At 40.9% G+C, this 15,314-nt stretch overlaps 1 protein-coding gene across 6 annotated transcripts in view; it reads right to left on the minus strand.

The window, feature by feature from the left end:
• Window positions 1–9,387: 9,387 nt before the first annotated feature.
• The window catches only part of smarca4a (SWI/SNF related, matrix associated, actin dependent regulator of chromatin, subfamily a, member 4a), a 70,541-nt gene continuing 64,614 nt past the window's right edge, over window positions 9,388–15,314 (minus strand). For all 6 annotated transcript variants that reach the window (XM_039772605.1, XM_039772603.1, XM_039772607.1 and 3 more), the window contains 4 exons: window positions 13,272–13,373; window positions 11,637–11,769; window positions 10,760–10,899; window positions 9,388–9,966 (listed from right to left, as the gene is read on the minus strand). In XM_039772605.1, coding sequence (XP_039628539.1) covers window positions 9,934–9,966; window positions 10,760–10,899; window positions 11,637–11,769; window positions 13,272–13,373 — 408 coding nt within the window. In that variant the 3' untranslated portion in view covers window positions 9,388–9,933. The remainder of the gene's footprint in view (window positions 9,967–10,759; window positions 10,900–11,636; window positions 11,770–13,271; window positions 13,374–15,314) is intronic.

A 15,314-nucleotide genomic window follows, 5' to 3' on the forward strand; every position in this document is an offset into this window, starting at 1 on the left:
CCTCCTATGATGTGCAAAAACTTTGGATGACGTTTTCCCTCGCCCGGATGCGGGTCACCGGGGCCCTCCTCTGGGCACAGCCCAAAGAGGCAAGTGAGTCCCCCTTCCCAAGGGCTCACCACCTGTAGGATGGCCCAAGGAGGTTGGGTGCAGTTTGAGTCAGGTGGTGGCCGAAGGCGGGGACCTCGGCTACAAAAGCTGGCACTTGGGACGTGGAATGTCACCTCTGTGGGAGGCCACAGCCAAGGTTAAGTCTCCCTGTACCGGTTCAGACTGGACACAATCAAGAGAAAATGCACAAGGTGTTAAGGGTCAGCTGCTCGGGGTAACCCCACTGCAGCAGTGGTAGGGGTGCTTGGAGTGCCCCCTGGTGCTGCCCACCTGCATTGTAAAGGTAAGCGGATTCGTGTTTTCCGTTCTGTACTTTTTAAGACGCGTTGATCAGACGTGCCGGTAAGAATTTCACTGCACTCTGTACACGTGACAAGAACCAGCCATTCAAGATGATTTTAGGGGTGAGGCGCCTTGTTGTTATCTGAATATTTCGAAAAAGGGGCCTGCAAAGAAAGAAAGAAAAAAAAAAGGAGTGATGCCCTGCATTAGGGCCTGTCCTCTGACGCCAGCCTCCACCTCTGACAAGTCTGAATCAGTGAGTAAATATGCACAACCTGGTACTGGGATTATTCATTTAGGGTGGAATTTGCTTCCTTTTGCAAATAAAGATCAACCCGGTTGGCCCCTCACATATTAATAAAACAATGGAAAGCCTGCGCCATCCTGTCTGCTCACCACAGCTTTCTTAAACAAGTGCATTTGATCCACACTCACAGAAAGCTAGGGGCAGTGATTACCTTCTGGCAAGGGGCACAACTGGGAAAACGATAGAAAATATGAGATTTTCAGCAGCTGGGCAGGTACACAGCACTCAAGTGGGTACCCATCGATGGGTACGGGAGAGGCGCCACACACCAGAAAACACTCCTGCAGTCAAGGAAACAAAAACTAAAATGTCACATCCAAGGAGTTTTACATAACAGTTTCATCCATCCATCTTCTAAACCCACTTTATCCTGAGCAGGGTCTTGGGGGAGCTGGAGCCTGTCCCAGTAAGCATAAAGTGCGTGCCACTTCGGACTGGGACGGCGGTTCACCTTTCATCACGACAATGACCTGAAGCACTCAGCCAAGGCAATGCTGTAGTGGCATTGGGACAAGTGTTCTTGAGTGGCCAGGCCAAAGCCCAGACACAAACCCCACAGAGACCTGAAGATGGCAGTTTAAAGACAATCCAGTCCAGTTATAATGGAGCTTAAAAGGATCTGCCGGGAAGAATGGGATAAGCCGCGCTCTGACCCTCAAAGGTTTCGCAAAAAGACAATTGTCCTTCAGGGATTAATAAAGTGTACCAAATACCGAAAAAAAATAAATTAATAAATAAATAACCTGCCCAAATCCAGGAGTGCAAAGCTCGTAGAGATTTGAAACTGAAGGGCTTCTACAAAGTACTGAGCTAAGAGTCTAAATACTAACATGAATAAGAGACTTCAGTTCTTGACTTTTATTGAATCTTTGTCATTATGAGTTGCTGAGTGCAGATTGATGGCAAACAAAAAAAACCGGCAAATTTAACCATTTAAAACGTGTGTGGTGTTTGTGTGTGTGTGTTCACACACTGGCGTCCTGTCCAGGGATTGTTCCTGACTTTGTGCCTACATGTTTCCTAGGATGGGCTCCGACTTCCCGGTGGCCCAACTCAGGACTCAGTGAGTTTGAAAAATGAATGAATGGACAAAAAAAAAAAAATCAACTCTATAACACAGTAAAGTGTGCAGAAAGTGGCGGGGTCTCAATTCTTTCTGAATCTACTTTATGTAACTAAAAGGGTAAGGAGTGCACCAGGTAAAGATGCTTGGTGTTTTCTAGTAAATAAAATTCAGTTTGTATTTTAATCCATTCTCGTTTATGACACGGAGTGGTTGGACCTGCAAAGTGGAACTTAACTGTAAACCGTATGCATTAACAACGCCGGCACTACTACGATCCATCCATTAACCAACCCGCTATATCCTATAGGGTCATGGGGGTCTGCCAACACAGGTCGCAAGGCAGGAAACAAACCCCAGGCAGGGCGCCAGCCCATCGCAGGGTACACCCACACCAAGCACAATTTAGGACCGCCAATGCACCAAACCTGCATGTCTTTGGACTGTGGGGAGGAAACCCACGCAGACACGGGGAGAACATGCGAAGTCCACGCAGGGAGGACCCGGGAAGCGAACCTAACTGCGAGGCAGCAGCGCTACCCACTGCGCCACCGTGCTGCGCACTACTACTAATGAACTCCATTTTCAATATTTGTGACCTGACAGAGAGTAGCAATGTGTTTTTTGTGTAGTCGTTTATAACTTACTAGCCATGTTGCCTGTCAAAGACATGTAATAGAACACATTAATAAATATTTGATATCACATGGGTGGGGGTTGATTCGAACTTAGTTTGACTTGCTTGTATGGAATGTTACTTGCTTTTAATAAATTCAATAAAATGATAAAAATAAATAAACAATTTGATATCTCTGAGGCTAGGGATCTGTGTTGGCAATTGGAAAGTTGCCGGTTCCAATCCCATAAATGCCAGAAGCGACTCTACTCCGTTGGACGCCCTGAGTAAGGCCCTTAACTTGCAATTGTTCCATCCTGGGTATGACGTTAATCTGCAAGCAGGTCCCCCAACTTAGGGGGTTGGGGGCACACTGTTAAAAACAAAAAAAAAAAACCTCACACCGTCCAATGTGGTGCTGAGGTGTCACCCGTTGCATGGCTGCACTCGGATGTCAATCTCAATGCTCCCTACCTCGCTCTTGCCCTCCATGTACTCGGCATTGTCATACGTCTGCTCTGCTCTTCTCAGACTCTCAGCGTGCCTCCTATGCCTTTACACTTCCTCTGTCCTGTGTGTGACATTTGCACTTCCTCTCTTAATCATGTCACCAAAGCCAAACTGTCCAATCAGATTATGCAGTAGATAAACAGATTTATTTTTTGTTTTGTATCTTTGTCAGCTGTTCTGCGAAATGCAAATATGAATTTCACTGTTCTCCAAATTGACTGTGCCACAAAAAAAATGAGGTTTACCAATAGCCAATAAACAGGACACGAAAAAAAAAGACTAAGAGTGAGAAGGTTGGGGGAGTGGGGGGGTCGACCTCCTTGGAGTTTCTCTCGCCGTGTAAATGGGGTGATCCCTCTTGCCGACTTTCGCCGTATTCATTTGTAATTACTTGTAGAATCTGCAGTAAGTTGTATGGTGTACTATTTGAGAAGCACACATCGTTGTACATTCTCCTTTTGTTTGTTTATAAAAATATGACGGTAGGTCAAACTTCAAAAAAGGAGGTGAACTGAAAGAGAGCAAACCTGGTAGAGAACGATTGGCGACTAAAAAGAGGGCATGGAGGTATAGTAGCTCAAACAAAAATGGCATGCGTTTTTTTACAGTGCTCTGTTCGTGTCTTCTCTGAAAGGCGCTATATACTAAGAACACAGTTCATTTATTCCTTTTCCCACCCACATTCCAAAGATGTGCAAATGACAGCTTCAAGTTTGATTAACAATGGGTGTCTACAATGGCCTGGCCTCCGGTCCTGGACTTGTTCCTGCCCTCCTCCTCCTAAATACGTTTGCATTACGTGGTGCAGGAAATGTACAGCAGGACCGAATTTAGCTAAACGATATCAATGGTTTACTATTTACGCAAAGACAATTTAATTCTGCACATCAATGAATTGCAGTGAAACAAATGGCTTTTTTGTATGAACTTTACCAATACCAACCTCCCAATGAAAATCAGAATCTCCAGGCTCCAATGGAAATCTGGGTTATTGATGGGATGCAAACTCTGTAGTTGAACGAAACACGTTTTGTATTTGTAGGCCCATTAGGACCCTGACAAAGGGACCGCGTCATGAAACAGAAAGGCTTCCACTGCGGCGGCGCGATCGGCCCTGCTCGGCTCCCTCCAGCGTTCCTGGTTTCCACCTTTTCCCGCCCAGTCTCGTCGTTCGTTTCGCCCACAATTGGCGCGTCCATCACGCCACGAGAAGGCCCCGCCCTCCCCTGGCTCCACTCTCCCCTCCCATTGGCTGTGGAGGAGATGGGCGCGCTCGAAGGTCTCGCGTGCTTGCATTCCGGGCGGCACAGCTGCTGCTTCGCGACGTGCCAACAACACCTTTGTTCCTTTACGTTTTTAAGCGCGAGGAGGAACGTCACGTTGGCCGACACCTCGGTGTTTACACAGCCCAGGGCAGTTATTGTCTCCGTAGCTGACGTGTTCAGGACAGTACACTGCTGTGCGGCATCTTTGAGACGAGTAGCCGTAACCGCGCCATCACCTTCACCTTTGTAACCCAGCTAGTAATAACTGATGGGCCCTCGATACCAGGCACCAACAGCGCAGTGAGGCAAAACGATAGCACCTCCGCATAATTTGATTAAGCATTTCGTATGATAACGTAACCACACAGTGGATAAATGGGGCCGATTCATTGTCCTTTGGTTAGGGGCGTCTCTCATTGTGCAACTTTGGGCACATCCAGCAGGTGGGTTACCGGCCTGGCACTGGCACTGTGCGACACTGAACGGGTTAGGGGAGTTACAAATGGACGACAAAAATAACGAAATTTTCCAGTGGACTCTTACATGGCCTTCCTGGAGTAATGCATTATAGGTTTATTTACTTATCAGACGATTTTATCCAAAGCGACTTGCAAATCAGGTCAAGATAATGGGGGTTCTGTTTTGGGGGAAAAAAGTGTTACAGGACACTGGGCCAGAATTGATCATCACAAGTTAAAGAGCACAGCACAAAATATAAGCGAGTTACGCAAACCAAAACAGCTACTGATGAGTTAGGCAGAAACCAACCAAACATGGGAGTGTCTTCTTAAACACATTGAGGGATTCAGACGTTTGGTGGAGGTGGGCAGCTCATTCCGTCAGCCAGGAGGTCCGTATGGAAAGTCTGGACTGAGAGTTGATACCACACAGAGGTGGCATCAGCAGAGACCATTCAACAGCAGACAGGAGAAGATGAGAATAATAATTCTTCTTGACGTTCATACTTTTCTCACTACTCAAAGCACTTTACATAGCGAGTGGAGAGCCACTTCGGCCACCACCAATGTGGAGTATCCTCCAGGATGATGCTACAGCAGCCATTTTTGCACCAGTGCACTCATCCCACAACAGCTACTAGGTGATGAAGTGATGGAGAGTAATTTTTAATTAAGAGACAGGAGATGATTAGGGAGGCAGAATGACTGGGCCATGGCGGGCAATTCAGCGTGGAGATTGGGACACGCCCTACTCTTTACAAAGGATGCTCAGGTATCTTTTATGACCAGAGAGTCGGGACCTCGGTTGAACATCTCATCTGAAGGACTTTAAAGCAAAGTGTCGGTGTGACTACACTGGGACATTGGGATCCACATTCAGACCACAGACCCCCTGCTTGCCTCACCACTATGTTTTCCAGCAGCAACCCCAGCTTTTCCTAGAAGCTTCCCCACACAAGTACTGGCTGGGTCCAAACATGTTTAGGCTTCAGGTGGATGAGCTCTTCTGAGGTGCATGTGATATGGAAGCTGGGGCTTCATCCTGGCCACCTCAGGTACAGTGGAGGCACTGCCCTTGGCCATACCACTAGTCTATCACAGGCCCTCCTCATGTGCACATCTATGCCAAGGTCAGTTTACCCAGCTACCCTCACCCTACAGTCTTTGGGAAGGTAAGAGGAAAAGCCACAGCCACAGGAAGAACATACAAACATTACAATAACATCATCCAGCTGTAGGATTTAAACCCAGGATGCTGAATCCAAGAGGCCAATGTGCTGCCCTACTTTCTCAGCTGCTATCATTTGCACGTATTTAACTGGTGACTAGCACAATTTAATGAACAATATCACTAACTTAAAAATGGTGCTGGCGTGCAGATTTGTCTTCATTTTGTGAGACTGCTTATTTAAATGAGCCACAACCTGACTGAAAAGCAGCTGGTCAGAGGTAAAAGTAAACCCAGCCTGCCCACCTGTTTTCCCAAATTAACTGACAAAAAGCTCTCAGGAGGCAAACCTTGGCAAGTCGTTCCTCTTCCATCATGCTCTCCGAACCTTATTCATAGCTGATGTGCAAACATATCAGATTTTTTTTTTGTTTCTATTGTGGCAAGAATGAGGACAGGGCTGCCTTGACCATCACTTCCAAGGTTTCCTCAGCACGTCCAGAATGTGTAGCTAGTTACCGTATGACGTGAGCAACTCTGGCAGGTTTCCTAATGTGTTGCAAGTCTGTCACTTCCAGTTCTTTTCTCACACAGGAAGTTCAGGCTCTTGCGCTGTAGTTCCAAGCAGACTGAGCTTTTACAGTTCATTCAGATGAGCTTCAAGGAATTTTCCTCTGATCCAAGTGTTCAAGCTGCCCTTAAGGGAATCTTAGTTTACAGTATAAACTGGCCCACACTTGAACAAATCACAGGATAGAACATCGCATTGCTGGTTAAGGATACAGTCCTTAAATAATGTTGACATCTTTAAGCAAGCCACAAATCCTTCAGTGCCCTAGAGTTTCTGTGGGATGCTTTGTTCAGGAGCATCTAGCCTTTTTTTTTAAATAAAAGAATGGTTAGGTAGAACAAAGACCATCATTCACTTGATACTCCCAACCTTAAAGACGTGCGAGGGATTTCTCAAGACAGAAGGCCATGCGGTCAGTCAACGTGCCACTCCCTCACACTGCAAGCTCTTACTCTTCACAGCAGGCCCGTTTTGGTGTTGCTTCATAAATGTCTTACGTCTACTTTTATAATTTAAAATATTTTGAAAATCCTGTAGCTTTCATCCAGTTAGAGAGTAATTTTTGGTACTCTTTAGTCTTGGTGGCTCGGTTTTAGAAAATGGTATCCACGAAAAGCCGTCTGCTCTGAATGCAGTTTTTACAGACTGCTTTTTTTTTTTTAAGCATTTTAATGTATTTGGCCATTATTTTAGTTTGTTTGAATTGTGTTCTAACACTTTATTTACAAATAAAAACTGCAGAGTATAACTCGGGACGTTCTGCTTGAGTGCGTGTTGGTGTTATTGAGTAATATCTACAGTCCAGGGAATCAAACACAGAAACAGCAGCACTAGAGACAGCAAAGACAATAACGACAAAGTTAATTCATTTTTGACTCCTAATAGACTTAGGAAATTAAAATTCATTGGCCTGAGGGCCTAATCTGGGTGCCTATAATTCTCAGACTATTGACAGGTTTGATCTTCTCAATGCCAGTACAGCTCCTGATTAATTATTATGCCTCCTGCTTTACTGTTTAGCACAGGTTTTTTTAAATTTTAAAATGGGTTCCTTATGTGAAGATGACCTAATAAAATTAGAGATGATGCTGTTACAAGTGAAAGTCTGCAATGGATGAAGCACAGCTTGCATTAAAGCCATCCATTCCTGGCTAGAACAGAAAGCTGTATGCTAAAGACAGGTAAAGAAATAAAAATCTGACATTATACTATATGTTGAAAACAAGAAATAGTTTAATTAAATAACCACAATATTACACATGGCTGCATCTTTCTGAAAATGGTTCTGTTCTGCATGGGTAGAAATGTTATTTGTTGAACTGCAAATCTCTGATAACAGCCAATTGCTCGGATATGTTCAGTGTGGTGCAGCAGTGTGTCCACATCTACTTGTCATTTGTGTGTATGTAGGGCAGCTTTTTGCTACCACATCCCATACTGTATATATTCAGGTTAGGTTAACTGGTAAATCTAAATTGGTCCTGTGTGGGTAGATATGCATGAATGGGTCTTTTTTGCATCAGATACTGCCGAGGTGTATTCTGGCTCCATGTTCCATGACCCCGAATTGAGTTAAGTAGGTGTGCAAATGTTACATTTAACTTTTAAAAAGTTTCAAATTGCAGATGACACTAATTGAAATTTTAAGGATATTTTTGTGTGGTTAACAACAGAATGAAGAACTCGTGCTCGTAAGTCATGAGTACTATTTTAAATGGTACTCTTTGTTTCGGTTAAGCTGTAATAATTATTTAGTCCCTAAGGGCAGTCGAGAAGAGAAACTGCACACCATTTCAGCAAGAACATTGCCTGACCAGCAGCTGCTTTAACAATGTGCTCCTTGGCACGTGGTGGCGACAGTAGTGGAAGCACATTTTTCTCAGTTGACAGCTGACTACATAACCTAAACAAACTAATCCTGGACATTTTGGGGAAGAGAAGGGCTTCCCTCATCCTTCATACAGGCCTTATCAAAAGGCTGAACTGGCAGCCAGGACCCTCAGGGCAGTGCCACAGGCTGCACTGTTAGCGGCCTTTTAGGATGAAGTCTCCTCCAATCTGATTAAATGTAAACCAGTTAAGTGGGGAACTGTTTGTGTCAAAAAGGGAATTTAAATGTAACGAGCGCATGAACAGGAGAGAGAGAGAGAGAGAGAGAGAGAGATCCATCACCAAGGTGTCAAGGTTCATTATTTGACAAAGGAAAATGACAAACCACATCTTGCCTACGTGGTTATCTAAGAAATGGGAATGCAGAGAAAGGATCTACTTCTGTACTCATTTATTGCATTGTAATAATGGTGTTAAGTCTGCAGTTCAAAGTGTGAAAGGAATGAGAAAATTCCCAAGACTTGATCATTTCAATTTTTGCAGTGTGCAATTTGCTTCACCTTGGCTGTAATTCATGTTTTTTTTATGCCCATACTGTACCTTCTTCTGTCCATCTTCTTAGATCTTTTAGCTCTTCTTTTTTAATAAATCCACTTCCTTTCCAAAAACTGATTATGCTCCGTGTTCAAAAGTCATTGTGCCACCTAATAAAATTAAAAAAAAAAAAAAAAAGATTCTGAAAATGTAAAACACAGCCTATAAACAGATTACTCACATTTTTCTGTTGTTAAAAGGATTATCTTTCAGAAAGTCTATGAAGTAGTATTTCCAAGTTGCATTAAATAAGTGTAACTGAATGTTTGCCAATGAAAAACTTGTTCTTTTCTTTCAAGAGATTTTGCTTTAGCATGTTGCTCAATTAAACAGCTGCCTACTAGAATTACTTGAAGCCATTTTAGCACACAGCTGGTGAAGTTTCCTGTCATCCGGAAACATTTTCCTTTTAAGAATGGGGCTGCATGGAGTTCTGTTCCAAGACCCATGTACTCCAAACAGATTGATTAAAATAAGCACAAATTACAAGTTATGACGACTCAAAAATGACATTCTCTCTTTTCGTTGGAAAGATGTACATGTTAGGGTTTTTGGTTTATTAATTCGAGCTGTTATATAAACTAAACACGAGAAAAAACAGCCACAAATCCATTCTAGTTGTAAGATTTCTTTAATGCCTTTTTTGTGCTCCAGTGACGCTGACAAAAACAAAACAGGAAAAGGAAAAAATAAAAAACATAAAAGGCACCCCTATCCTTTCATAAAAAAAGGAAAGATGAGAGGATGACCTGCTTTTATTAAAATACACAACAGTACTAGGAGTGCATCTCTACACACGCACACATCATTCACAGCTGAGTTACACAAACTCATTTATTGCATCTGACGTACAGTACTGCTATGGAAACAAAACCATCAAAATTAAAATCCAACCAAAATAAATTTAACACCTTTTCTGTTGTTGCAGTTCATTACTTTTCTTGTACAGGCAATGCCAGATTAAGCAATGCCTGTTCCTAGACAAAGCAAGACATTAAATTGGTCCAATTTCTCATACGGATTTGTATAAATATGGAAGTTTTATTTTTTTTTTTTAATTCATACAATATCTAAAAAAATGCTATTGTTCACTACTCAGTTTCTTTGAAATACAAGAGTTTTGTGAAGCCTGTTTTCAGAATGGTTCCTTCATATGCTTCAGTCTTCTTCACTGCCAGTTGCAGACCGCTCCTGCAAGATAAATAAATAAAACCAATTAGTGCCATCCACTTTCATTCCCTGGGTGCAGAATGTGCTATTTTTTCTCTTTTGCCTTTAAGGCGGCTCCACATGAAATGGATTTCTATTGGTTATAAATAAATCTGCTAACTCAGACAGTATTGATTTTGTTCTGTGACACTAGAAAAACAAGGGTCAAACAGCCTGTAGATATGGCAAGGGGTGTGTGTTTCTGTGATCAGCATTTGACTGAATTGACATCAAATTTATTTTCTGCCCAATTTTGAAAACTGGGGTGAGAATCTCTTCAAAACGAAAAATTAAATGACCGTAATGCTTCACAATGCAGCATACCGAAAAGGTGTGTGGAACCATTTTAAATGACAGGGACTGGAATAAGGGTTCAAATATAAACAAATAAGGTGCTGCTAGGAAATCGCCAAGGAACCACTAAGAAGATACAAAACAGGATGTCTTCACCATCCAGGTTAAAAGAGAACCTAACATGTGGTGTGTTGCTGTACCCTGAACAATAAAATCTCACATTTATCTTTAGCTATCTGTAGATACCTAAAACTGAGACAAGTTCAGAATTTCAACATAAGAAAAACACGTTTAGTGCACAACCTTCAGATAAGCCCTATACTGTCCAGCCATTATCCATGTTTATTAAATCAAATCAGCTTCTGAAAATAACGTAGAATCTCACCCAGAATGTTTTTTTTGCACTGCTGAACACTCCCTTTAGATGTTAACCTGTAATTCCATAACTCTTTAAAATGAATAGCATGTTACACCTGCTTACCTCCTCTTGCTCTTCCTCACTGTCATCATCACTGACTACAGGTTTTGCTCTGGATGCACGGCTTGGTCTTCGACGGCCTTTTCCCCTCTCCTGACTCTTCTCTTTGCGGCTTAACTTGATCTTCACTTTCACAGAACGAGCTGTGTGAAAGAAATAGGAAAATAAGAAAATGTTCTTGAACATTTTAAACAGTGTTATTTGTGCATTTACTAAGTTCCAACAATGGTATATTAACGTAAGGAAATCTATTGTAAAAGTGCTGGTTTGCTATGAAAGGAACTATATTATGTAAATTTACATTAATTAAAAGTTGGGGGCAGTTTTTAGAAGTATTGGGAATCAAGAACAGTGCTGTAAAATTAACTCGAACAGCTTCCCAAAATAAGGATAAGAATGACTCCAATTTTTGCCACTGGATTTATTTCTTAAAGGGTTGACACTGATGATGAAACTGGTATAAATAATAAAATATTTGAGTATCTAACACGTACAAAACCAGTGTCCTGTTGTTCTACGTAATCCTACTATTTTTTAAGCAAATAAGTGAAAAAAACAGAGTATGACCATATATTTTTCTGATCTCAGAAAAACTACAAATTAACGAAGATATTACAGAGAAAGTGAAATGGCAGAATGTTGAAAGTAAGGAGTAGGTTTAGGCAGCAGACTTCATTGTAGAAACAAAATGGTAGTTAAATCTGCAGGCACTCTGGTCACCAAGATCAAGCCTGCCCACTAATGTAAACAACAATAATTACATTAATTGTTGGTCAATATTCTGGCCAGAATCACACATGCAGTGGTTGAATTATTACTGCTATACTAAATGGGCAATAAAGATGAGGAATGAATAGTTAAGATGGCTCATTACACTTACATTCAGACTCTGACCCTTCATCCTCGCCTTCCTCCTCTTCCTCACTTTCTTCCCCTTCACTCTCTTCTTCTTTTTCAATCTTTTGTCGCACACTTGTGAACACTGACTGAAGTACTATGGAGTCTTCATAGATCTACCATTGTCAGAATAAAAAGGAAAAACAAATGCTGTGACATTAAAAATCTCAACACAAACTGATGTGCAAGGAAAATACTGAATGACTATTTGATATACTTTATTAATTGTAAACCTTCATAACATTTTTGAAAAGAATAGCTAACATCAATGACAATGTGTAGAAAACTAATGGCCCTGAAACAAGACTGACAGTATTAAATCACTAAAACAATTCACACTGACACTGGAAAACTCATTAGTATATATTGTCTCTCCCACCATCTAGCAGACTGACGGGATTAAACAGTGTGACCACTTAATGTCCTAGCTGCTGAAATGGCACTTTTTCTGATGTACTGTATCTTGATTTTCTAACTAGGTGCAGCTGTCTATTTCAATATGATTTTACAATCTATCCACTCTTGCAACAAACAGCACCAGATTTCACCACTTGCATCGGCTTTCTGGATGTACAAGATGGAGGATTATTTTGATTAGCTTTTATACAAAAGTTACAGGGGCTAATAGGACAAGGGTGTGGGATCAATAAGGTTCCGGTGCAGATGGCTGAAAACAAATAGTAGGCTTCATCCAGCCATGTATTCTGCTGCATGCATTTTGCATCCAACACCACACCCACAAACTACAGAAAGAAAAGAAAGAGGCATCTCAGCCATCAGGACAAGTGCTAAGGTGTGGCACCGGAAGAGCTCAGTGTAGTGATAATTCACAACAGCAACGTATCAATAAATAAATAAATAAAATAAATATCCATATTTATCTATCCATATGGATCCCTAAACATACAAAGCAGACAGATTAAAGTCCAGACAACTGGGGTTCGCCATTAAATGAAAATAATGATTCTTGAATATCTGAAACGCAGGCAAAGATCTAAATAAGACACTCCTGCCCATACTAGCAAAATATACTGTGCAAGAAATGCAGGACTGTTGATCAATCACGGAAGAAACATTCAGCAGGTCTGTTCACCAGGAATAAAATTTTACCCAACCAGGATGTTCCTAACCATCACAGGGAATGAAGGGTGCATTTTTAATCTAGTAAATGGACTTTACCATGGAAGACAGAAGCAGCACCAAACCACATAAGAAAACTGAAGCAACATTCATCCAAGCTGGAAGGAACCTCTTTACAACAAACTGAAATGAACTTAAAATTCTCTGAATCTGAGCCATTTATTCAGATTAACCTCCTGATTGTCACGATTTTATGTTTTGTGGAAGAGTGAAACATGCACAGTGCACTCACCTTTACAACCAAGAGTCAAAATACAGACTTGTTCAATATTAGGATTTTGATACACGTCAAGGAAATATTTTGAAAGTAAAAAAAAAAATGTTACAACTAGTGAAAGGAAAGAGCAACAGTGGGCATAATAATGAAGCGCAGTGCTAAGGAAGGATTTAATATAAAACATTTCTGTTAAATAAAACACCAATGAGAATTGACAGTTTGACAGATAAATGCTTGATATCCAAGTTTCATGCGACTCACCAAGGAGCCCTCCAAGTTGAAGGTTTGAGCATTCTGGCACAGCAGCATGACATCCTTCTCAAGGTCATTAAGACTACGATATTTATGGTTCCTGATGCGTTCCTGTAATAAACAGATGGCAAATTTTTAAACCAGAAACAAACTGCAAAGGAAAGGAAGATGGGAGATGAGTGAATAAATCAATAGATAATAGAGGCAAACAGGTGGTCTCCTTATATGAAAAGTACCTAACAACCCTTTGTCAGTCGTATTTTAATGTATCGTTGTACAGATGCTCAAATGTATATTTGGATTTAATTTTGACTGCTGCATACTAAAAAAGTTTAACATCACAGTGACAAAATTCCTCACATACTATTATTTTAAATAAAAACACAACAATTCTATTAAGTATTTACCATTTAAAATGTTAATGTTACTTATAAAAGTCTGTTAGACATTCAAGTCCTGACTTTTTCAGGATGGGTCTGCCAATTTTGCACACATGGACACAACATTAACCAGCTGTCAACTCCTAAGGCATGTTTCTCAATTGAACATGTAAGAACTGACTGTTAGCACTCTAAATGTTGGCATTAAGAAACCATTTTCATAACAGAGCACTGGCCTTTCCTTAAGTTTTACTGAGGGATTTCTATACTTTGCCACAGTCATTTCGCCAATTATTCTTGAACACTTACAGACTTTGGACGCAGAAAGGTATCCCTACAGCATGATGCAGGTTTCTGGATGAGGTACATTGTTAATGTTGCACCAAAGATAGCACTAAATATCAAAGCCTAACAAGATAAACTGTACTCCCCACAAATTAAAAAATACCTTTGATATGGACTTGTCGTCTTCTACGTGGATTCTGGTCACTATAGACTAGATATGATGCGAGCTGCCATCCTACCCTGAATCACTTTTCAATGGCCACTTCCCATAAAGATCCTTGCAGTTGTTTTCATATGCATATATGAAATGTGCTTGAGCCATTCATTATTTATGATTAAACAATGGAAACCCTTTGAATTCTAAACAGGAAAACTGGCTGCAAGTGTATCTTTTGAAGTGAGCTGCTTTTGTAGTTGCTCCCAGAAAGCTAAGGCTAATTAGCACTTAACATGGAAGCAAACTTCAACGACTAAGCACAAGATCCTTGTGCTGACTAAGCAGACTTGCTGCCCAAGAAACACAGGTGACTGACAAAACTCTTAATGATAATTAAGGGGAACCTGAACCCCCCAAGTGACGACATTCATGACTGGTTACCAGTACACTTTTTAATGCATTTTTTTTTATCCTTTGTTTTGCTGGTACACAATGCCAATACTGATCTCTCGTTCATATGAGATGGGCAACTGTATGTATGTTTTACAATTGAAATGAATAAAATAAAGTTTGATATGTAATGATCAGTGTTTTGTGATACAGAGTTAACTTACTTATTACTGCAATTGTTACTGTACAATCTGCAGGACTGGGGTGTGAAAGCATGCATTCTCTAAATGGCTCCTTGTGTAACTGGTTGCAGAGACAATGTCACTCTCCATGTGAAATACAAGGCCTTGGTGTCTTTTTGCATAGAGCTGGTTATACAACTGTCACAATATTTTACTCAAATAATTAACATTCAGTTTACCACTTTACTGTCTATGGACAGTATCAATGTATCTATTACAAAACATATGCCTTACTAGTACTAAAATAACAGTACTTTTAATGTTAGCTGTCAAAGGAGTCCTTTAAGGGTGCTATAAGCTTCTTGTTGGCCGTTCTGATTAGTGACTTGTACTGCTGAGCGGTATGACCAAAATTCTATATCACGGTATTTTTCAAAATTGTACCGGTTTCACGGTATTAGACAGTATTTTTTTTAATTGTCAACCATCCAAAGAGGCATTTAGACAGTAAAATATCCAGAATTGCTTGTCAAAAGTTGTATTGCACTGAACATGTCTTAGAAAAGGAACAAATGGTAAATATTTTTTGTAAACCAACTACACTTTGTTAATGTTAACAATCTCTGTCCACTGACATGTTAAAAGTGACTTTTTAAAC

This window comes from Polypterus senegalus, chromosome 12, assembly GCF_016835505.1.
Source record: "Polypterus senegalus isolate Bchr_013 chromosome 12, ASM1683550v1, whole genome shotgun sequence".
Classification (NCBI taxonomy): Eukaryota; Metazoa; Chordata; class Cladistia; order Polypteriformes; family Polypteridae; genus Polypterus; species Polypterus senegalus.